This window comes from Ursus arctos, unplaced genomic scaffold (assembly GCF_023065955.2).
Source record: "Ursus arctos isolate Adak ecotype North America unplaced genomic scaffold, UrsArc2.0 scaffold_9, whole genome shotgun sequence".
Classification (NCBI taxonomy): Eukaryota; Metazoa; Chordata; class Mammalia; order Carnivora; family Ursidae; genus Ursus; species Ursus arctos.
Genome location: NW_026623111.1, coordinates 15552107 through 15575995, shown reverse-complemented (window position 1 = coordinate 15575995; position 23889 = coordinate 15552107). Strand labels below are relative to the sequence as shown.

The window sequence follows — 23889 nt, the reverse complement described above, 5'->3', positions numbered from 1 at the left end:
CAGAGTCACTCCCTGACCTCCCAATATGTATTTGACTGGATTCCTCTGCTTCACTTTTTTCTAGTATCTCATAACTTCCGTCAGGGCACTTAACCACCATCTGAAATGACATGTAGTTTGGTCATTTGTATAATATTTGTTACTCAGTTTAACCTCAACTCCAACTGCACAGAGCCACCTGCTCTAAAATGGCAGAAGTAATGCTTGTTTTGTCTGAACTACGTATCGAAAGTTCAGCATAGTTTCTGCACATGAGAGGAGAGAAAAAATAAAAATTTGTTGTTAGATGACTTTGGAGTATATAGAGAGGATTAAGAATGAAAATAGCTTATGTATTTTATATAGTTTTATTTGCTTTATTTGCTTTATAAAAAGCTTTATGTGAAGCTTCACATATGTTTTTATAACTTATATCCTTTTACAAACATTAGTTTTGACGTAATGGTCACTTTATGGTGTAGACGACTCCATAATGCTCAAGATCTCTAAGTCCTGAATCAATTTCAACAGTCTTTCTTTCAATCATTTCTCTAGAAAGAGCTGCTGCTGACAAGGCAAGCCATCCGAAAACAATGCTCAGAGCAATTCTAAAACCGAGGTTAGTCTATCATTGCTTAGAAATAATTTCAGGAAAGGTAAGGTGAGCGCAAATTCCAAAGATTGAGATAGTTATTCAATGAACGCATCGGAAATTAAACACATGTCAAATCCCCTGATTGTGCCTCAACACATGTGAGAATTTAAAGTAAACACATTAGGGATGTTTAATCACTTTGTCTTTTCAGATTACAAACACCCATTGTTCTGTGTAATAGCTTTGATTCTGAAATAGACAAAATTGTTTTTTGTTTTAACTTACTGAATTCTGTTGGAAATGCTCTAGATTAGTTTCTTATTTAAAGGAATCCTATGGTCAAGGCTTTGTAAGTGAGGAGCCCCCCCCCCCCAGGGTTCTTCATTTTTATTTATTTATTTTTATTATGATATGTTAGTCACCACCATACAGTATATCATTAGTTTTTGATGTAATGTTCCATGATTCATTGTTTGTGTATAACACCCAGTGCTCCATGCAATATGTGCCCAGTGAGGAGCTTTTTATAACATGAATAAGTACCCCTAATTTGTCTCATTTGCAAGTAATTATTTGGCTATTGGATTTTCTCAAAGAAGGGCTCCTGTACAGAATGCAGTCTCATCACGAGGCAAACGATCGCCTAAGAAACTTGCTAACTCAGCCCAAATCCCAGGCAATCATAATTCTATTTTGTGCCTTTAGAAGAGGAGGGAGAGAGAATACAGTCTGGAAGCTACTAAGGCTTCACTTTCTTCCCTTAAAAAAGAAAAACAAAAAACCAAACATCTCTAATCTCAACCACTTCAACTGACATGATTGGCAGGGAGAATAATTGTGCTGTGGAAATAAGGTTCCAGGGTTTAAATGTCCCCTGGTAGAGGACTCCCCCTTTATCTCTTGAACATGGACCCTGTGGTCTGCGAGGCCTGGGTGGAATTCAGCTCTCCTGTCTTCGAGCTCTTTATGCCTGTGTCAAATGGGAGCCCAATAATCCCATAGGTTTGTAGTGAGAGAAGAGTGAGATATTTCATATAAAGCCCTTGTCATAGCACCTGGCATATAATAAGCCCTTGGAAATAGTGGCTATTGAGATAACACATACCTAGAAACACAGATCTAACTCCTATTATGTTTGCAGATGTTTCTTTGCTTAACGAGGGATGCCCAGTCCTTGAAGAAAATGAAAACAAACAGTGGGAATAAATAAATGTTTTACAAAGACCATATAATATTGACACAATGAAAATATAGACCTTTTAAACAGAAATGAATAAATGATGGGACACCTGTGTCTCTGTGTGCGTGTTCACATACGTGTGCGCGTGCGCACGATTTTCTTAGAGGAACATGAAGAAATTCTAGCATGGTGCTTAAGTGAGACTATCCACGTAGCTCATGCTCTTTCCCTGTTCTAAGCCTTGCCTACGGTGCCTGTGGAGAAAAGCACTCTTTGTCTTTGTTTTCCATCTGGTTCTAATTGAGGGGAAAGAATAAAAACAAAACAAAAAAAAACCATTTGTAGTTTAGAGTTCACCTTGTAATTTTTTTTGGAAGAACTTAGTTGAATATGTACTTTTTTCATAGCAAAGGATAAGGATGTCGTCTTCTATCCATCTCTTTCATGTGGCCATTCCAAAGTCCCCCGATTCGACAATATGCTAATCGTAGAACAATTTCTGTCAAAAATACGACATAGGTTTTCTTTCCTGTCCTTTCTGTATCCCTTTTAGAAATTCTTAAGGAGTGGACTCTTAATATTTTGCAATTTCTAAGAAAATCACCAAGCTGTTAGTGAAGTAAATATCTGTTTAATTTACAAACATCAGTAGTATAACTGATATTAGTCTGGAGAAAGACAAAGCACACTGAATTATACATGTACATCTAATTTTCTGTGTAAAAAAAAGTTTTTGGAAAGGAACATCTGCATCTTCACAGGGTACCCTGGGATTTTAATAAGGGAAGAGCACAGTCCACTATAAATCATGATCAATTCTACATTGTAATTTAGCAGCAAACATGTTAACATGGGAACATTAAGGTAATAAAGGAGCTTTATTGGTTGGAAAAAAAAAAATCACAGTTCTTGACATTACAGCCTTTTCTCTCCCCGCCCCACCCCCAATAAAAGGGCAAAAAATGTCAAGGAAATATTAATTTGTAAAATATCTACTTTTCTAGTGTCGATCGCTACACACCATTTCTGTTCTGCGAGGACACGTTGCAGAGGGGCGCTTCTTTCTGTACAATGACCGTCTCACGCATAGACTTTACATACTCTCTGCAGGGGTCCTGAAGGAGGCCAGTAGGTCAGTGACACCAGTGGTCAGATGTCAAGGTAAACAAACCGATCAACACATATTTATCCCAAGATAACACCCTATGTTAGTACTATTGCCAACCCCCCCCCCAAAAAAATCCTGATTTTTAAGTTTGAAAAATATACAAAAATATCAGGACAATTATAAATTAATATATATTAAAGCATTGAGAAACAGTAAAAGAATGGCCTAACATGTTAAGTACAATGTCCTTTGATACAATAAATATTTCTCATTGGAACTGAATACTGTATAGGGCTGTTTAGAACTCATAGAAACCAAAATTCATATTATTACTAATTTATTTATCAATAATCTATTGGTTCTTTATCTCCTTTATCATTTATATTACAAAAAATTAATACTGGAAAACGGTAGATAAACACTTCTGTGTGCTTCTTCGGCTAACATGCTGACGTTTACAAAGAAGATAGACATTGTTTTAGCGCTCCCATCCCTCTCGGGAATAGAACCCAGGTCTTCAAGGACGCTGTTCTGCACTGAATATTTCTCAACCGTGTGTTCTGTGAATTCTCGGGTTCCACTCCTCTGCCTTGCATCCTCAAGCACACACGGCTGCTCGAGGTGTCCTCGTGAACCACAGACATGGGAACGAGGAGGGCACAGGGGGTCCACGGTCTGGGCGCCGATGTCACGGCAGCACATAGCAGCGCGGCTCTCCCTCGCCTCTGTGCTTCTGCTCGTCTTCAGCATGTTGCAAAGATGAATTCGCAACGCTTCCCACCCTTGTGCCGATGCCTCCGGGTGCCTTCCTACTTCTCTCGCATCGGGGAAGCGTTAGTTCAAGCATTTTTTTTTTTTCCCGAATGCAGAAAAAAAAGTCTTTATTCTCATAATAAAAATAAGTCTGTTCTGTATTTTACAATATATTTCAAATATTTCCACTATGAAGCATTAATGAGTCCACCGCGGTCGAGACGCAGACAACATCTCCCGAAGACGCCGGCTGCCAGGGATGCGTTTAGGAGGCGCACCTGGTACAGCCACACTTCACCACCTTCTCGACCTCGTCCACGAACGAGGACCCATCAGTGCATTCGAAAGAGTATTTCCGTCGCTTGCTCCTCAGAGGTCCGCAGCACTGCCCTCCCGCACACCCACCTCTGCATTCCAACCGGGACACCTTCTTGGTCGTCTGGCAAGCGGCATAGCCCTGCTGCTTTTGGTAATAATCTCTTATCCGCTCCCCTCGACAAGAGATTTCTAGAAAAGAACAAGAAGCACAAGCATTTTCAGGGCCGGCGCTGTGAGCCCCCCGCAAACGGACCGTGGATCCACAACTCAGGTCAGGAGGTGCTGCCTCTGTCTGCCGTGGGCAACCGCGGTTGTCACGGTCCTGCTTATGTTCCGTATAATGGGCTGGTGGTGCCGCTTGCTGTCCCTTGAAAGATACTTTTTTTTTTTTTTTTGGCCTTTAGTGTCTGCCACGTGAACACTATATATGTGGACTATAAATACTATGCTATTGGACTGACACAAAAATTGGATTCCTAAATCTTTTCCTTTATTGCGAAAATACACGTCTTCTGGTTTTACACTACTAACAGCTGGTTTTGTTTACCACAGGGAGCCGTTTCAGAGCGTTTGCAATTTAATTTATTAGACCTGGGGTTTAATATCATTCAATCTGTTACTTAATACAAGTAACATTCCACTAACTTCATAAATTACCCTAGTATGAACTAGTTCAAAAAGAGACATCTGCTTCGAGCTTCCACGGGCACGTTCCTCCTGTCTCGTCCCCCCGATACACGCACCAGAATGCCCGCCAGCTGGAGGCGAGGCGCGTCCTGGTCACGCAGACAGAGCAGAAGGAGAAAGGTGGGCCGAGAAGTCGGCACGCCCCCATCCCCCTCACCTGCACGCTGGGTGGTGATAAATCAGTTGATTCTAAGGTCAAAGGTGACTTTGTCCTAAAACTAGAGCAGAATTATGAGCTGCCTCTTCTCTGACCCAGAGACGAATTCATAATATAAATGGATGAGGGCGGCAGGTAAAGGTAAGAAGGGAGGGAAGCAAACGTGCTGCACCAGAAGGTAAAAAGGGGTATTTTTCACAGCACGTCAAGTGGCGAGAAGACGGCTGAAGGCCATGGAAATTCCTGCTGTGGAAGCTGAGGACACTTCACATCTGGTACCTTCATACGGCTGTGAAATCAATCAACAGCAGCAACTGTAGGCACTGCATAGACCTGGCGTTCCTCATATCACTCCTCTGTGTGTGTGCGTGTGTGTGCATGTGTGTGTGTGTGTCTCCTTTTCTCTCTCTTCTCAAAGATCGGGGAGGGGGAGCTCTTGCTGCAAAGGGTGGCACCCAGGTGGGTCGGCTTACCTCGGTCACAGCTGTCCCCAGTGTATCCACTGCTGCATTCACAGTAGGGCTGCCCCAGTCCCGAGAGCCTGCATTTCCCATGCTTGCACTTGATGGCCTGGCAGGGGTTAAACAGATCCTCCTCTTCATCACAGAGGACGCCCCCATGGCCCTCCAGACACTTACAGCTGTAGGAGAATGCATTGATGGGCAAGCAGGTACCGTGCACACATCTACAGTGAAGGAGGAAGGTAAAGACGGACGTGCATTAGGCAGAGGCGATAAGAATGGAGGAAGGATGATGGAAGGAATAGGAAAGAGACGGGCCAGTGAGCTGACTTCCTTCTCTCTCTCCTGCCTCCCCCTTGTCTCCTTCCCTTCTTCCTCTGTCCCGCCTTCCCTCCCTTCCTGGGTTTTGCTTTGAGGGCTGGGGTATGTGTGTGTGTGTGTGTGTGTGTGTGTGTGTGTAACCACCAAGCAGCTCGAACTTACTTATTTCCAAGACAGGGGTCATTGGTCCTCTGGTCACATAGGGGCCCAGTCCAGCCTTCCTCGCACTCACAGGTGAAGCCCGACTGGCTGCTGGGCTGGCACGTGCCGTGGGCACACACCTTCTTGTGGCACGGCTCACAGCCGGGCAGAATGCCGGTTTGCATGGGCACCTTGCGGAAGTCCTGCAGCTCGCTGTTGATGTAAAGGTTGCGGAGGCAGCCGTGGAAGCTGGTGCCGTTCTGCCCGGGGGCCTGGCGCAGGGCTGCAGCCACGTTGTTCTTGCCGGGCATGCCTGCAGAGGGACACCAGGTCAGTGGTTGGGTTCTTTGGGGGAGATCCTCAGCAATTCCCCCACCCCCCGACCCAATGAGCTCCTCCAGCAAGGTGGCAGTCAGGGTGACAGTCCTTTAGGACAACCAGAGGTCATCGGCCTCCAGGCCTGTGGTTCTCCACCTGTCTGCACATTAGAGTCACCTGAGATCTCTGGAGAACTACTGATGCCTGGAACCTCCACTCAGACTGACTTCATCGGGTTATCTGGGCAGGGTGGGGGTGGGGGGAGAAGAGGCAGGTGTTTCTTTGTTTGGATTTGTTTTTTGGAAGATGCTCCAGGCAATTCTAATACACAGCTAGGATAAAGAACCGAGTTCGTTGGCGGCCAGTCTCTTAAGTTTTAACATTTGTTTCAAATCAAACCTTACACGGAGGCATAAATGTATAAAACCTCAAAGCAGACCTACTGTAGCTAAAGGCAAGATCAGGAATCGGGGAGAGATCTGGGCTTCCCCCCCCCCCCCAGCCACCTCTTTAACCTGGACACACGCCCTGGAAGCCGAGAGCTCCAGGAAGCACAGTGACAGCTTGGGTGACATGCTCAGCGTCACCCAGTAAGACCTGGTTGCAGATCGGCTGACCAGTGAACCCCACAATCTCTAGGGCATGGTTCCATCCGTCCAGGCTTAGGGGGTGAGAGCTGGGTTCACAGTGACCTTTCACCCCAGCCCTGCCAAATTCTAAGCTGGCAACCAATCTGGCTCACCAACATCCTGAGCCCAGCGGTGCTGGTCAGAGTCTGAAAACCTCACCCACGCTTCCTATCATGCCAGCACTTCATTCACGTCGATTTTATTTTCTTGCTAATTAAGAGTGAAGCCTTCATAGGCCAAGAAATCAAGAATACAAATGAAATTCCTCCAAAAACAGAATTTGCAGTCTTTGCATATGTAAGTTCCACCGGTGACAGTCATCTGGTAAACTTCATTTGGCAAAACTGAGGAATCTTTCCATGGCCTAAGCCAGACCCTGAAATAGTTCCTGGATGGGATCCTATGTGAGGCAACCATCCAGACTGCAGTGGGGTAAGGGGAGGGAGCCAGAGGCCTTCAGGGTGTCTGATGATCCCCCCTGGCACTCACACCCTCACTCTGCCTGGGCTCTGGGCCACTGGCTGGAGGGCAGAGGCTGGGGAAGACTCCCTTCTCACTCTCCAGAGGGTTGGTTGGCTCTAAAGGCCTGACCCTCAGCAACGGCTGGGGCCTGGCTTGTGGCAATATCGCCTTCTCTATTCAAAGGAGCCGTGTTTGAACTCTAGCACCAACATCAGACACATAGACAGATGTACAAAACTACCAGGCAGGCTTGAGGTCAAAGTCTTTATTGTTGGTCCACGTACGCATGAGCCAGTTATTTCCGACCATTCTGGGGCTTAGTCTTCTCATCTGTAACATGAAGGGATGGACCAGGGCAGTTGTTTCCAAGTCTGTCATATGTAAGATCCACCAAAGGTCCATGTTCAGAAGGTGGCTTTCCAGGCCCCATTCTCTTCCCACCTTGACATTCTAACTGGTAGGAAGGGGTGGGGTGCAGGAATCTAAGCGTTAGCACGCAGCTTGGTTGATTTTGATGTAAGTGCTCCCTGGTCACACTTCGACAGGTACTGAATTAGGGGTCTTGGCTTTGAACTTCCATGACCTCAGACTTTTAAGTCCATGTCCCTTTGGCCTTGGGAATGGAGTTGCTTTGTAGAGTGAACTAAAAAAAACTGAAATGTACCATTTCCAGGAAAGCCCAAGTGAAAGAAAATTCCTTGTTCTGGGGTAAGTTCTTCCAATTTAATCATATCCATTCATCATAAATGTGTGGACTTTAAGTCCACACGGGGATGGTCTTTTTTTCAGACATGCCCGTTGTCAAACTTGAAGAAAAAGATGAGCTTAGTGACCTCCCTCTCTTTTGCTAAGTCAGGTTCTCCTGCCTTTGCCACATCAAATTCAGGGCTGGGGTCTTATGATTACATTGTATTTTTAAATTTTAATTACCCTTGAGACTGTGCCCTGATTTGGAAAGAAACGGGCCCACTGTGTTCTCTGGCAGTGAGGCTAGAGTGGAAGTGGCTTCCTTCAGGCCTGGATGGACAGAGGTCCTATCTGGATTCTTCCAGACCCTCTATCCTTAGAAAGATTGGCACTTCTCAGTTTGGAATATAAAACTTTTTTTTTTTCCTTTTTTGAGAAACGTTCTGACCTAAGCACTCCCATTTCGTAGGGTCCCCCACCCCTCTTACTGCATCGTAAAGGGGTTTTAAAAGATTCAGTGAAATGGTTTCTGATGAAAGCACAATAAATCAAGTGAAGGACAAGTCCAGAAATAAACAAAAAGCCACAAACTTAGATTGCTTCCCTTTCTGCGCTATGTTAAAACGTGAGTGGCAATGCAGACAGATGGCTTAGGGGTCAGACAGACGAGACCTGGACTCAAATGAGGTCTCTATTACTTCACGGCTCTGTGAACTTGGGCACGTTTTGTAAAGTCCTTGCGGCTGTCCCTTCGGGATCATGAAACAAAAAATCATACCTACTTCCTAAAGTTCTGAGGATTAAGACTGTAAAGAAGCATTGTGTTGGACACGTCGCACGTGCTCACACCCGTGACTTGCTTTACCCATCCCTATGTATGGCTGTTAACAGTAGTGCAGACAAGAAATGGAGGCTTCTGTTTTTAAATGCATCTCCTAGTTGTGATTCCCATGAAGCAATGAGATCAGTCAACTTGCTGAGCAGACTTAGTACGCAACACTTTTATTCCAATGCAGTCTGGTTACTTGAAGACACGTAGGCTTTTCCTACTCCCCTGGGCAAAGAAGGGATATTTCTTTTTCAACTTTGTAACCTTTGTACATATGTTAACTTCGTTCCCAGCACAGGGTGGGTACTAAATAAATATTTACAGAACTGAACCAAGATTTTTAATGGTTTCTAAAAGTCCAAAATTCTTTCAAAGTGTTAAGATCTTCTAATGCTGAAATTACAAAAAACAGAAGTGCTCTGGACTTTCAGGACAATTCCAAAAATGCTTTCAAGGAAGTCTTTGAAGGGATAACATAAAAATGTAGAATCCCAAGGTTACTGTTTTGTAGGAAATAATGCAAACTTTGTGAAAATGCCTGTCCTGCTGAGCAAATCAGTTACACTGACCCGCGTAGGAACTTTAGCTTACTTCTCTGTAAATGAGTTAATTTTATCAGTCAATTCACCTCAATCCAGTGTGATTTAATTCAATGCTACTCAATTTAACATCATATGATTTCTTGCTCCTTCACTTGAAACCAAATTCTCTATCTCCAGTTTATGTCCCTTCCTCCCCCCAGTAGAGGAAAACTCTCTCCTTTGTGGGTCCTCTCCTCTGGCCTCCTTCAGAATATTGCCCACATCTCTTTCTTCACCCATTCCTCATCTGCCTTCTGGTTGGTTACACATAAAGTCCAGAATCTTCATCTATCATTCCAACTTCTAGTCCACCTTTCCAACCCTCTGTCTTGTTCATTCACCTTAAGGTCTTAGCTCACTAGAACTACTTCCTTTTCCCCCAATACAAGTTGTACCTTTAATTCATTTGTTCGTTCATTCATTTATCATTCGATCTTGTTAATAATTATCCTACCACCTACTAGTTGGCAACTGGTAGCACAGACGATCTAGGATGGTAAGATTTGACAGAACCCTTTTTCTTTCTCTTTTTGGCATGGCACAATAAACGTAGCACACCGGGCCCATGTGTTCTTGCTCTCACACATGGGCTCTCTCGCTCTCTCTTTTTCCTTAAGACCTTGCTGTGTGGCCAAGGTGTGCTGTGTAATTTTCAGGGCTTGTAAGTAATAAACCTCTAATTTTTCTTCAAAGTTTCCTGATGCTTGTTACTGATGGGTACTTTGCAGTCATAAAAAGAACCGCTAGAAGCTGTCCAACTATGACGTTGGTTATTGCTGGCCGAGACAGGCACGAAACAGATCTCTTAACACACGTCCAGGGCTCTTTCTTTTCTATCCTTGCTGTCCATCTTTCAGTGATGGATCATATGGGTCGACAGCCATGACACCAGGGATCAACAATTTCAGAATTGGTCTATGATGAGAATCACAGGGTTTTGCGGACCTATTGGATTTGGAACAGAACTTACCTCCTACATAGAGTGGAGAGTCAAAATTCAGAGTGGACTGCTTTGACAGGTTGGTGATGATTTTGGGGCTCCCTCCATCCACGGAGAGGGACAGACTCTGATCCAGGGCAAGTAGTTCCACAATGTGAAAGTTTCCATCATTGATCGTCTCCACACTACAAAGAAAAAGTAACTTAGCTCATGTTTCAATTTTCTTTTTATTAACACAAGGAAGTTAAAATTAAAAACTCCATCAAGCACTTTTTAGGAAAAGATACACCTATCTACCATTAATAAAGATAAAGACCAATGGCTGGTTTAAAAACAGAAGATATTTCAGGGAGATACAATCAATTTCTACTTCTTAGGAATGGACACAAATTAAGCTGGTTTTCCCATTGGGAGAAGTGGAAATGAGTACATTTAATCATTATCCAGTCATATTCTTCCAGGGTCAAGTCTAACGGTCCTTCTAAAACTTTAGAGGGTTTGTGGAGATTCATAAAATAGATAAAAACAAAAAGATTAAGAAACTGAGGCAAATGAAAAAATGGGGATTGAAAATAAGATGAAGTTGGGTGCAATTAGCAGGAAGGTGCGATATGGTTTTGAAGTGTGGCTGTAAATCTAACACGAGGGTCAACAGCAGGCAAAGATGAGCACGGGACCAATGGAGGAAACAGGATCCATACATGGCAGGGCCAGGGATACACTTACCTCTCACTGTGGAGGCAAAAACATGGCAAAATGGAAGTGGGCGTCAAAAATAAATAGTGAATATTAAAGAGCAAATATACTGGGATATTGACTAGGAAGACTGAAAAAAGGCTCAATGTGGAAATATGGGAGCATATGAGAGAGAAACTGTGAATACCTAGTATTCCCTACATGAGATGATGGCTTAAATTTCTGGGTGCTGATACTTAAATGTGCAAATAGGGCAAGCCTGGAAAATAACAGAAAAATGTACTGACATTTCTGTATGGTTCTCACCACAGGTGTCTGATAATATTCCTTTGTTTAAAATAGATTAAAAAGTTTTTTTGTGATTTGACTACAGTATAAACCATTCTGTAGAAGTGAGAAAACATCTGAAGTTCTCTGGGCTTAAGTGTTTGTAAGAGTCCACATACACAGGGATTTTTGATAACCTGTCTCAGATATCTTGTTTTAATGATAAATATTAGATATGCCAATTGGTATTTTTACCTTCTACACATTTCATTATCCCAACACTTGATACCAGTAAAACCAACAGAGGAAACAATATACACAAAAATCATTTACTAAATAAAGTTGTATACCAACTGTTAAACAGGATTGTCTTCTAAGGGAAGATACTGGATGGTCATATCAACTAATGGTCAAGCATACAGATTCTGGAGTCAGATAAACCTGCATTTGAATCCTGGTCTTGCATTTATGAAATGTTTGACCTTAGATAAGTTACTGAGCTGCTTACACACTTTGGTCTTCTCTTCAGTTAATGTTAATAAATATTTCTCCCTCTGATGATTAATTTGAGGTCTGTATGAAATGATTTTTTTTAAAAGATTTTATTTATTTATTCGACAGAGACAGAGACAGCCAGCGAGAGAGGGAACACAAGCAGGGGGAGTGGGAGAGGAAGAAACAGGCTCATAGCGGAAGAGCCTGATGTGGGGCTCGATCCCATAACGCCGGGATCACGCCCTGAGCCGAAGGCAGACGCCCAACCGCTGTGCCACCCAGGCGCCCCTGTATGAAATGATTTTTTAAAAAGTGCAGAGTGAAACACCCAGATATAGAAAGTACAAAGTTAAGTGTTAGATATCAGTATCACCATCACTGCCACCACTGTCATCATATAAATAATCCAATATTATTTCAGTATCTTCAGGAAGAAATTAGTTAGCTTTATTTTTGATATTATAAAATAATGCTAAAGACTGGCAGAAATAAAATAACTTCTTTAGTGGCATATCTTGTTCAAATTGCTGAGAAACAAACTGTGGGCTTCAGGGGGGAGGGGGTGGGGGAATGGGATAGACCGGTGATGGGTAGTAAGGAGGGCACGTATTGCATGGTGCACTGGGTGTTACACGCAACTAATGAATCATCGAACTTTACATCAAAAACCAGGGATGTACTGTATGGTGACTAACATAATATAATAAAAAAATATTTAAATAAACCAAATTACTAACATGTTTTAAGTAAAATATTAAAATGAAGATATATATATAGAGAGAGTGGTGCCCAATTGCTATTTCCTTTGTGATCATACACAGCATGTAAGTGGTTTTATAGGACTGCTCTATGAACATTAAGCTTGATTAAATCATAAATATTAATAATGGGAGCTCTTTTTTTTCCTTTTACATTTGCAAAGTTTGTACTGGAAAATGGGTTCTTGGTCACACATCAGTCTTAGGCAATCAGTCCTGGTATGTCATCACTAATGACAGTGGTTTGATGCAGGACAACTGAGTGAATTACTTTAAAGAAGGGGCCATGGATCATTTACTTCTGTATTCCTTAATGTAGCCAGTAGAGCTTCTGAGAAATAGATGCTTAATAAATACATGTTAAGTAAATGAAATATCAGGGAGAGTTGTTAAGAATAACATATAGTTTTTTTAAAGATTTTATTTATTTATTAGAGAGAAGGAGAGAGAGAGAGAGAGAGAGAGAGAGAGCGCACCAGTGGGGGGGAGGGGCAGAGGGAGAGGGAGAAGCAGACTCCCTGCTGAGCAGGGAGGCCGGAGGAGCTGAGGCTCCATCCCAGGACCCCAAGATCATGACCTGAGCCCAAGGCAGATGCTTAAGTGACTAAGCCACACAGGTGCCCCAAGAACAACACAGTTTTTTTTTTTTTTTTTTTTTAGTAATACTAACCAGTTTCCAGTTAGAGATAGTCAAGAGGCTTCAAGCATACTTAGGGAAGGACATCTAAAACATGCATTTTATTTAAAAATTTGAATTTTTCAGTAGTCATATCCTGAAGGAAATGCTGGGATGTAAATCTTGTTCAGCCTGTCCTGGGTCTCATTAGATGTGAGGCACTGGATTAGTGTAACGTTGGGTTAGTGTGACTTCAGGTCATTTTTCTCTGTTTCATTTTCCTCATCAGGAAAATGCAAATACTAAGTCCAAAGAATCACACAGCACATAATATGGGCCAGGTGGTGTTCTAAGAACTTTACATGTCTTAACTCATTAAGAATCACAACAACCCTAACAGTTGGGCACTTAGGGTACTTAACATGGCACAGCCAGCGGCTAAAGAGATTTGAAGCTGGGATCCCTGTTTCTAGAGTACCTGTTTTTAATTATTATGCCTCAGTATTACAATAAAAAACCTGAAAAGTACCTAGTACTATACAAATGGCATGTGTTCTCTCTACTAACAAGACTTTAATAGGTGATTTTTCTCCCAAATAGCTCAAGATTAAAGTTCTGTGGAAAATAACCTTATATGATGGTTGCAAAAATTCATACATTCACCAGAAATCATGGGCTTGTAAAAAAAAAAAAGTAACAATTTTATAATAAGAGTTCGAAGGTTACAAGAATGCGTATAAAGTATATAGACTTCAAAACATGGATTTGGATTCTATTTTCCCAATTATAAGTGAAATTTAGACTGATTAGATTTTTTCCTTCCCAAAGTTTTAAATGTCTAAACTGATCACTCCTGAACTTGACTAGAGGTATCACTAAATTTGATTCCATTTATATTTCCCCGGAATTAAATGAGGCCTCACCATGGCCTTCTGACAGGTAAGTATTAAAAAATTAGTATTTTTAGATTCTTTGTGTTTTGGGATGATAGCATGTGTATGGGCCTGAAGAGAATATTTGAGAACTAAGAATATTCTAAATCAGTGTTTCATGCTGCCTTCTGAAGCATGAGATTGACCAGGGGATGTCCAGAAATTCTTTGCCTATATACCCTGTCCAATAAAAGCAGTGGCTGACACACCAGTTGTTACATGATACAACTGAGCCATCATTGATTTTACAGTCTATCGTGGTCATGCCTACCTATCTACTCACAATGCGTGACATCCTTTTGGTTTCTCAGAAGTATTGATTCCCAGAAGTATTGATAAACTCTCTTTCACTACTCCCTAGGGAACGATGTATTTGATGACTCATGAGAGTTGCAAGGGAACCACTTAACATTGAGCCTTTCCACTGGGAATGTACATTGAATTTATTACCACTATTATGTATTTAGTTTTACTAGACTTACCCTATTAACTGAGATTTTGTTTTCTTGAATTTCTAAGTGGCTGTATGAAAATAAAGCAGTTCCTCAACTAGGTCTTGTGGTTAGCTATAGAAAAAGAGTTTAAAAACTCAGGGCTTAAAAGAAGAGGGGCTCTAACTTGCCTCTAATTTTCTTTCTCTATGTAGGCCGCATCATCAGTGGCACTTTTATAATTCTGTCTCAGGCATAAATCTTCAGTTAATTCAGTAGTTGAATAAAGATAAACAGTTCACTTGGCTTATGTGAGCTCTAGCTATTCACCTTAAAAATTTAAAGTATCTGTTGGCATGTTCCATGCAACAGAATAGGAGATGGACATCAGGCAAATTCAACTGGTCATCTCCTTTTGATCACCTATCGGGTGAGGATGCTTCATTTGTGAGGTGGGGATAGTAATACAACATTTCCCTACCTATTCAAATCAAAAGGAACATGAGGTCAAAGGGGATTAAAGGTATTAACTGTATGTGCATAAGAGTTTTCAAAAGGATGCTTTACAACATGATTGATGGATCAAGTTACATTTTAATAAGTGCTTTTGAGGCAAATTACCTAATTTAAATAAAAATGCACTAAATAAAAAGGGACTTGTACCTTTGAACGTACAGTAAGAGTCCCATGTAAGGCAGTCACATTTGCATTTATTCCTCATTATCCGGCTGTCTGAGCATCAAGAAGAGCCATAAAGCAGCAGCATCACCAATTACTGTGAGCATACGCTGTGCCTAGCACCATAGCAGGGCCCTCACGTTTGTTACTTCCAATTCTCCCAACCACATGTGAAAAATGGATATGATTCCAATTGCTTAGAGGAAGAAATGGGAGCACTAAGAGGTGAAGTAACTTGCCCAAAGTTCCGAAGCTGGTGAACAGTGCTGCCTTCCCATATGGCGTAGCAAGAATGGCTGAGTGTGTATCTTGGACATGAGACCAGGGAGATTCTATCGTCTGTCTTCTCTCCAATGAGACTCAACTCTCCTCCTCCCCATCCCCCTTCTTCTTGTTTTTTTTAATGTAAACCTGTAAATTGCACAACCCAGAGACTATATAGCCAACCAACCCTAACCATGGGTGGGGAAGAGTCCCCTAATGTTGTACTGTTCCCTAAACACCGCACCTGTTCAAGGCATGGTACAGTCCTGGCCCTTCGTAAGATGGTTCATCTCATTTCCGCATTAAAAAAAAAGTTAATTTTTAAAAACAGAAGTCTAGTTGACACAATGTTACATTAGTGTCAGGTGTACAAAACAGTAACCCAACAACTCTAAAGATTCTGCTGTGCTCGCCACAAGTGTAGCTATCATCTGTGGCCATACAACGTTATTATGGTACCACTGACTATACTCCCTATGCTGTGCCTCTTATCCCCGTGACTTATTCAGTCCATTACTGGAAGCCTGATTTCCTCATTTTTAAAAAGTAGTTGACCACGTTTATAAAGAAGATGTCTAGTTTGGAAAATTACATTAATCTGAATCTAAAGAAAGAAGCATTCCATTTTTATTACTTTTTTAAAAAAAGTTTCTGCCTATATAGATGAAAAAAAAAGTCACTTCGAAGGGCAATTATTAGCCTCCTTGAGAAAAAAATGTGTTACTCCATCCCAATCTGAGGGCTGTCATTCATTCACGACATTATTCCCAAGTCCCTCTTTACGCGATTCTCTAAGCACTGTAAAAATTTGGCACGTGTGTGATATTCTTTATTTACTTGTTAAGTAGCTTGTGTCATCTCTGTTGTTGCTGATTCCTTAGACAGCCGGGTGCTGGCGAATGTGTAAGGACTGGCTCTCTGAAGTAAGAAAAAGAGCCTGCACTTGTAACATTTGCTGACTTCTGTGGTGGACATATTCCCAACAGGGCTGTTTCAAGGCCAACCTCAAGCATGAGGTCATGGAATTGAGCTCATGGAATTTGGACATGGGAAGAGATGCGCACCATCGGCTCTCAGAGCACAGCTCAATACATCATTTTTCTACAAGTGGTTCTCAAATTGTGGTCCCTTGACCAGAGCATCACCTAGGAGCTTGTAACACTGAACATTTGGGGACTCATCCAAGATCTGAATCAGAAAGGGGAGGTGGACCAGTCATTTGTTCTGTAACACGCTTTTCAGATGATTTTGATGTATGCTATTTGAAAAAAATAGCTCCTCACCACTGCAGGGCTGGCCTTGTTAGCAGTATGAATGTTGGTAAGAAATCTCGGGCTTCTGACAGATATAGAAATAAAATGAGTAACTGCACACATGCTACTTCGGTTCTGGGAAGAAGGAATAGCTACTATATCTTGGGTTTTCTTAAACACACTTAAAGGTGTGTTAACTCCTCTCTCTAGACATAATTCCATGAAATAATGGTTTTCATATCAATTCATTTAACACACTGACATCTAAAATGAAGCCTTTTAGACCAAAAAAATATCATACAGAACTAACATTATGTAGAATTATTTCCCCCTAATTTTATCAGATTTCATTTACTAAAATAAACAAAATCCATTTCCATCCATGTTGAAGATTAACCAGGCAACTGAAAAGACACACCTGATACACAAAATTATTCCCATATTCCCATGTTCCAACAGCACATTAAATAATGCATAATTTGGAAAATAAGTTTTCACTAAAGTAAATGTTATATAACAAAATCATACCATTAAACTGAACAAATTCTCTGGTGTAAGAATATGTAAAAATACTCCCTTTTAAAACATTAGTGTACCTTTAATAATGTTATATAAAGTGGAAATACATCAACATTTGAATATTTAATTCAACCAAACAAAGTAATTATTAAGCAATTTGTGGGAAGCTAATGGCAACAATATTACCGATGGGTTTTTCTACAACGATGAAGAAGCAGTGCCTGTCATCAGAGGTCACATTTTAGTAAGTCCTGAGCAAGGTCAGAGGCATTCGGATAAACACCAGAAAATTAGTAGAAGCAGAGTTAAGATGGGACAAATTTCCAGTTGAAGGTGAAGGAAAGAAAAAGATCAACAATAACTTTCTTGGGGCGCCTGGGTGGCATAGCGTTTAAGCGTCTGCCTTCGGCTCAGGGCGTGATCCCGGCGTTGTGGGATCGAGCCCCACATCAGGCTCCTCCGCTGGAAGCCTGCTTCTTCCTCTCCCACTCCCCCTGCTTGTGTTCCCTCTCTCGCTGGCTGTCTCTATCTCTGTCGAATAAATAAATAAAATCTTTAAAAAAAAAAAAAGAATAACTTTCTTACACTTATGATGCCCAAGAAGATGGTGATGCCTCTCAGTGAAATTAGGAATGTGACAGGGACATGCGATTGCACGAAGCAAAGGAAATGAACTCCATTTTGGACATTCTAACTTTATGATCCCAATAGCTAGCATTGTTTACTATTTGGTATGTGTTGTTCTAAATATTTTCTCATGTATCAAATCATTAAATTCTTACTACAACCCTACAAAGATGGAACTATGATTTACTATACCCATTTACCAGGTGAGGCCCGGAGAATTTATGCAATTTACTCATAGCAGCAGTGAGTAGATGGCAGAGCTGGGACTTGAATCAAGGCAGACTTGTCCTTAGGGCACCTGCTCTCTTCTATTCAATTTTAGTTTGAGTGCTAATAACATTCAAATGGTTCAAAAATCAAAATGATATAAAGTGGTATTCATACAAAATCTTGCTTCCACCCCATTCTTTGCTCTCTATTCCTAGTTTTTCTTTGTGCAAATACACAAAAAACTATATATATATATATATATAGAAAATATATATGTATAAATATATGTATTATATATATATAAATATACATATTTTCAATATATATAGATATTTACCCACTTTTGATACTGTTTCGCCTTCTTTCATTTTTTTTCCTTTTCAACCTTGAAAATCTTCCACTATCTTACATAGAGAACTTCCTCCCTCCCCTCCTCCCCCCCTTCCTACTTCCCTTTACCTTTTAACAGAACATTCCATTGTGTGGATGGACCATAGTTTATTTAGATAGAAACTTGGGCTATTTCCTAACTTTTGTTTTTACAAGCAATGCCACAGTGCGTATATCTGTACACATCAATTATTTTCAAGTCTATCTGTAGCTTAAATTCCCAGAAGGGGGATTTCATAGGTCAGGGAGTAAATGTATTTGCAATCTGAATAGTTATTTTCAAAGGACCTTCTGTAGACATTGTAAGCAATCTGTACTTCTAGTGTTGTGGTATCAGGATAGAAGATACGCTTTCAAGTCCTCTGCTATACTCCAGAAAGAGATTCCTGAAAAATTTTCCTGTCTTGCTACAACGTAGATGAGAATGAAGACAATGTGAGTGGAGGAATGAGAACGGAGCTGAGTTTGGAAATTTCATCCTCAGAGGGACCTTACCGGCTATGTGCTGTATCATTATTTAAAGACAGGATTTCTGAGGCACAGAAAGATGAAGTATCTGCTCCGGTTTTATCCACTAGTAATTGGCCAAGCCTAGTTCTGAACACATATCTTAGCCACTATGATTTTTTACTTGTCAATTGTTAAATCTCTTAGTGTATTGAAATAATTTAATTGTTCTCTATAGCTTCTATTTCACAGAAGCATTTTTTAAATTCCATAATGGTGCACGAATATATTCATATATACATATATACATACATATAATATGCACATATCATGTACATAATCCAGATCAACCAATCACCTCTGTACCCGAATCCTAGGTAACTGCTGCTTTTCTTTTATTTAAAAATAATGCGATGACTTTTCTTGGTTTTTGTGCCATAAACCAAAAAGTAAGAACTAAATGAAAACTGTGTTCTCCCTGGACCTCATAACAGATATCTCCATTAGATGATCAGTAAGCGGAGAAATGGACTTCTGGTTCATAATGAAAAGTGTGCCATCCGATATTATTCTTTTTTTGTAAATGTCCCATGGTATGCTCTACTGTTTGTTAGGCAAAAATGGGAAGAATATAAACTCAAAATAAGTTTTTTTATGGTAACTTCTCATTGTGATATAATCACATGGGTTTCTACAACTTATCTAGAAACACTTTAAGTATATTTTATGTGAACACTCACTTTAATAAGCCAACCTCAAGAAACTTTACTATGATTTCTGAGAGTTCTATGCTCTTTCGTTGCATACAATAGAACAAAAGAGAAAAGTGAAAAAAAAATGAGGCACAGAATCAATATTCTGAAACTTTTTGATGGGCAAACAAATTGAGGCTACATAATTTAAGGCCTAGCACTATCTGAAATGCTGGCATTAATTCATCACCATTTGGAGATGAAATTCGTATTCCATTTGGAAACCAGTAATTATGTGTTTGTTTCCATGCTCTAAATATTCCCAAGTGGGTTAGCTCACCACCAAAAGGACCCACTGAATTCCACTCATGGCTACAATTGGCATCTACTTTCCTGGAACTGTTATAAAGGCTCAAATAGGATGTGAAGGCTTTTGGAGCACACATCAGTACATACGTCAATAATACAGAGGCCAGTTTCTCCAACTTTATGTCCTAGTCAATGCCCCCAAATTTGTTGCCAATCATATTTGGCTTACAGATGCATTTTGTTCACCATATATGGTATTTTTTTTTTTTTAAATGTGAATCAATACTTAAAGGATGGAATACTTTATATTTTAAAAAAAAATCCAGATTTATGCCTTTCCCTGAAAAGTAAGAGTTCTGGTAAAATTGGGGCCCACATTTTCCAGTGGCTGCATTCAAGGAGAACTGGGTGGATGCAGTCTGGCCCTGTTTTGACAAAAAGTGCACTTTTAGTTCACTCCAGACACAAATGTTCCCATTATGTTGCCAACCTCAAGGCTGTTTATAATAGAAGTTATAATGTAACTTTAAAAAGTTAGATCTTTTCAAGAGTCAAATGATGAGAACATATTCCTCTCTAGCAACTGGCCTGATTAGTTCCTTTAAGCTACCTGCCTGAAAAGAAACTGCTCACGTTTGACTTGGTGACCTTGCTCTAACTGTATTTCTACAGGTGGATAAGTAAACTGGGTAACTTGTCTGTAAGACGATAGTGAATTGGTGTTGAGATCCAACAGAGGGCTCTGAAGGTTAATCTTATGCAAAAAGCACATTTCCGGTGAAACTTACACCCCATGAATGCCACTCTTTTCATATCTTCAAAATATCATCAATCGCATTATATTATTAGAAAACTTCCAAAATAAATAACATTACCAATCATATATTGTATGTGTCCATTGGCTTCTTCTGTGTAATCTCCCTAAGAGCAAGGGTTTTGTTCCCTTAAAGCTTGGATCCGTGCCTGGCACATAGTAGGTGTTCAGTAAATATGCATTGCATGAATGGTAATGTTAAACCACTCACTGTGCTCGGTACCTTGGAGGTTCTTCTCTAGGGCTACTCTCCACCTGTCTTCACCCTACTTTGGGCTCTGGGAGGCTCCTGAGCAAACTATGTTATTGCGACCAGCGCAATAAGAGTTTTTTTCCTGGAATCTGATTTGGCCAAAGGGGAGGCCAGGCAGGGGATTGTCGGGTGGAAGTAGAGTGAGGTTGGATATTTAAAAGCCCAGTGCCATCTCTTAGGACTGACAACATCCCTTCACTGAAGGTCACAGCTGCTGCCAGGCAGTCCGAGCCACAAGTCCTATTCTGAGCATGGATTTCCATACCTGCTGCCCCCACTCACCCCTTCAAGACGGGGGGGGTAGCTGTATCCCTTGTTACTGGCCGCCGGTTACTGTACCGTCTCTAACAATCTTTATAAGAAGTCCCCTTGAGAATCTCTCCTCCATTATCCAGCTTGAGCATGACATCTCTTCCTGCCCGGCCCCTAAGTAATACACTTATCATAACGGCCGCTGTGGCCCAATTATCCCCTCCCCTCGCCGTTACAGAATAATAGAGGAGCAACAGCTTTTCACGGAACCACCGTGTTCACCTTTACCAGTAACTGAGAGACCTTCACCTGTAAATGGCAGAAGCTGGGTGCGAGCCGGTGTCGTAGCTGGCACGGACCCGTCCCCGATACAGTTCGACGGCAATATGGTCCTTGTCGCCCTTATACAGGAGGATTCCACTGTCTTCATCTGTGGCAATCTGGGAGGAAGCAACCCCGACATTAGTAGGACACACAGTCATCCACACATACATCACCAAAAAGCAGCAAGAAAGCTCAGCGAAGAGTTTTTACTCCAGCTTATTTTTTTCCTTATGGCTAAGCGAAAGTAATAATGCAAGGCACACAGAAATGATGACTTGAAAGGTGACCTGTTCCTAAGTTACTCTGATGCAAATAAATTCATGAAGAATTAAAAAAAGAAACCAAACAGTAACAGATATTTAAGAGAACACCATGGGACGTACCTAGAACTTTCTCTGCTGGAGGTTTTCATTCACCTGGACTTTCTGCTCCTGCTCTTCAGAGTAAAAATCTCTGTTTGTCTCCTGCTTTTTGGCCTTTTGGGGCTTTTAAAGGACCAATTTGGTAAAAATTACGACTTACACCTGAACCCCACTAGCTATTTTTTTTAATGTTTTTTTATTATATTATGTTAGTCACCATACAGTACACCCCTGGTTTTTGATGTAAAGTTCGATGATTCATTAGTTGGGTATAACACCCAGTGCACCATGCAATACGTGCCCTCCTTACTCCCACTAGGTATTCTTGTAACAATCCGGTGAGGCAAATGCTGGGAGGGAGGGAGGCGGGCTTTTTAAAGGTCTGCCTGCCTTCCTGAGTCCCATTCCTCATGGCTTTAAGGGCTCCCTGCCCCTCACCCGAGTGTCAGGATAAGCCAATTAAGGAGTGGCATCATTTGGAAATCAGCTAAAGTCATCTGAATTCAAAATACGTTAAAGTATTTTTCTTACCAGATAAAACAAACATGCAGCCCCAGTGAGCCCCATGTGTCCTGAATGAGAAACTCCTCGTCTAGTCTCACCTCCTCCATGCAGGTCTGACTGACGTGCTCAAAGGGACAAGGTGACTTGACAAAAAGTCTTACAATAACATTTGAGTTTGTTCATTTCATGTCACTTTTTTTTTTTTAAGATTTTTTTATTTGAGAGAGTAAGAGAGTGAGCCAGAGAGAGAACAAAAGACGGGGGGAGGGGAAGATGGACAGAGGGAGAAGCAGACTCCTTGCTGAGCAGGGCTCAATCCCGGGACCCTGGGGTCATAACCTGAGCCAAAGGCAGAAGCTTAACTCACTGAGCCACCCAGGCATCCTCATGTCACTTCTTAAAAGTTCTAGGTAAAGAGTTAAAAGGCACTGGCTGAATATTTTGTCAAGGTGTGTGGTCTCACCTGTGCTCTCCTTACTAAGAAAAGCCCCCCCACCCCCGTTCACCAGAGCACAGAACACGTTTTGTTGTTCTCTCTCTCTGTGTTTCACAATCAAGTAGTGAATAAAAATACCTGGTTCCCCTTTAGTTTTGAAAAACACAAATGTTGGAGAGAAAGGATAAAACTTATCACGCAGAGAGCGTTTTCTGTCTTTGTGTTATGGGGACGGTAACTGTCTCTTTACGAAACAGAAGCACTCCTGAACTACCACGGATGTCCATCCGTGATTTGGAGCTGAATGTGGCTTAGGGTAAAATCAGCTCTTGCTTCCGGGCCCAACTTACCTGTAGGGTGATGTTCGTTTGAGGCCGGACCTTGGCTGAAGGAATTTGAAGATAAGACTCTTTGTTGACAAAATTCACGCTGACCAACTTTTCACACTTCTCTCCCTGGTAGCCCGGCAAACACTGGCAGATGGGCTCATTTATCCTGATGATGCACTGCGCTCCGTTCTGACAATCAAAGTTATCACAGGGGCTGGTTCGAGGGAGGACCATGGGTGGAGAAAATTCACAGAACAAGCCACTGAAGAAAACAGAGCAATAATACACTGTTTTTACTTGATTGCCGAGGTAACTTGAAGCCTTTCTGTGAGACGGAACTCTACATGCAAACCTCTATTTCTACTTTTACCTGTAACCTTCGGGGCAGACGCACGTATAGCCGTTCACTGCATCTGTGCAGCGGGCTCCGTTTTTACACTTGTGGTCTTGGCAGTCATCAAAGTCAATGTCGCAGTGCTCGCCCACGTATCCTGGTGTACAGTCGCACCTGTTTGAGCAAGCAGGTAAACAGTTTTACACCCAACTGAGCCAAAGTAAGTGAACAGTTGCATTTCTTCTAGAAAAAAATGGCACTGTCTTTACAAAAGTATTGAGTATACTTAAAAACCACTGCGGCATTGTGTGTCAACTATACTTCAATAAAATAAGTGAAAACAAAAACAAAAAATGCAAAACTTGTGTGGAATAGGCTCAGAGAGCCCCCAAATTAATGGATGCCTAGAAAAGAGTTATTCCATGATTTCTCACCACGGTCCGTCAGAGGGATGGTGAGGACTCTGATGATAGTGAGCGTCCACAATCCCAATGAGCACAGATTTGCTCCCATATTCCTCCTTCCCACCCACCCACCCTTCCTTCCTTCTC

The 23889-nt window shown here is 41.4% G+C and overlaps 1 protein-coding gene across 2 annotated transcripts in view; it reads right to left on the bottom strand.

Annotated features, from left to right (window-relative positions):
• Positions 1-2613: 2613 nt before the first annotated feature.
• The window catches only part of SLIT2 (slit guidance ligand 2), a 344969-nt gene continuing 323693 nt past the window's right edge, over positions 2614-23889 (bottom strand). For both annotated transcript variants that reach the window (XM_026514512.4, XM_026514514.4), the window contains 7 exons: positions 23375-23512; positions 23026-23266; positions 21359-21489; positions 10177-10331; positions 5722-6013; positions 5251-5462; positions 2614-4122 (listed from right to left, as the gene is read on the bottom strand). In XM_026514512.4, coding sequence (XP_026370297.2) covers positions 3881-4122; positions 5251-5462; positions 5722-6013; positions 10177-10331; positions 21359-21489; positions 23026-23266; positions 23375-23512 — 1411 coding nt within the window. In that variant the 3' untranslated portion in view covers positions 2614-3880. The remainder of the gene's footprint in view (positions 4123-5250; positions 5463-5721; positions 6014-10176; positions 10332-21358; positions 21490-23025; positions 23267-23374; positions 23513-23889) is intronic.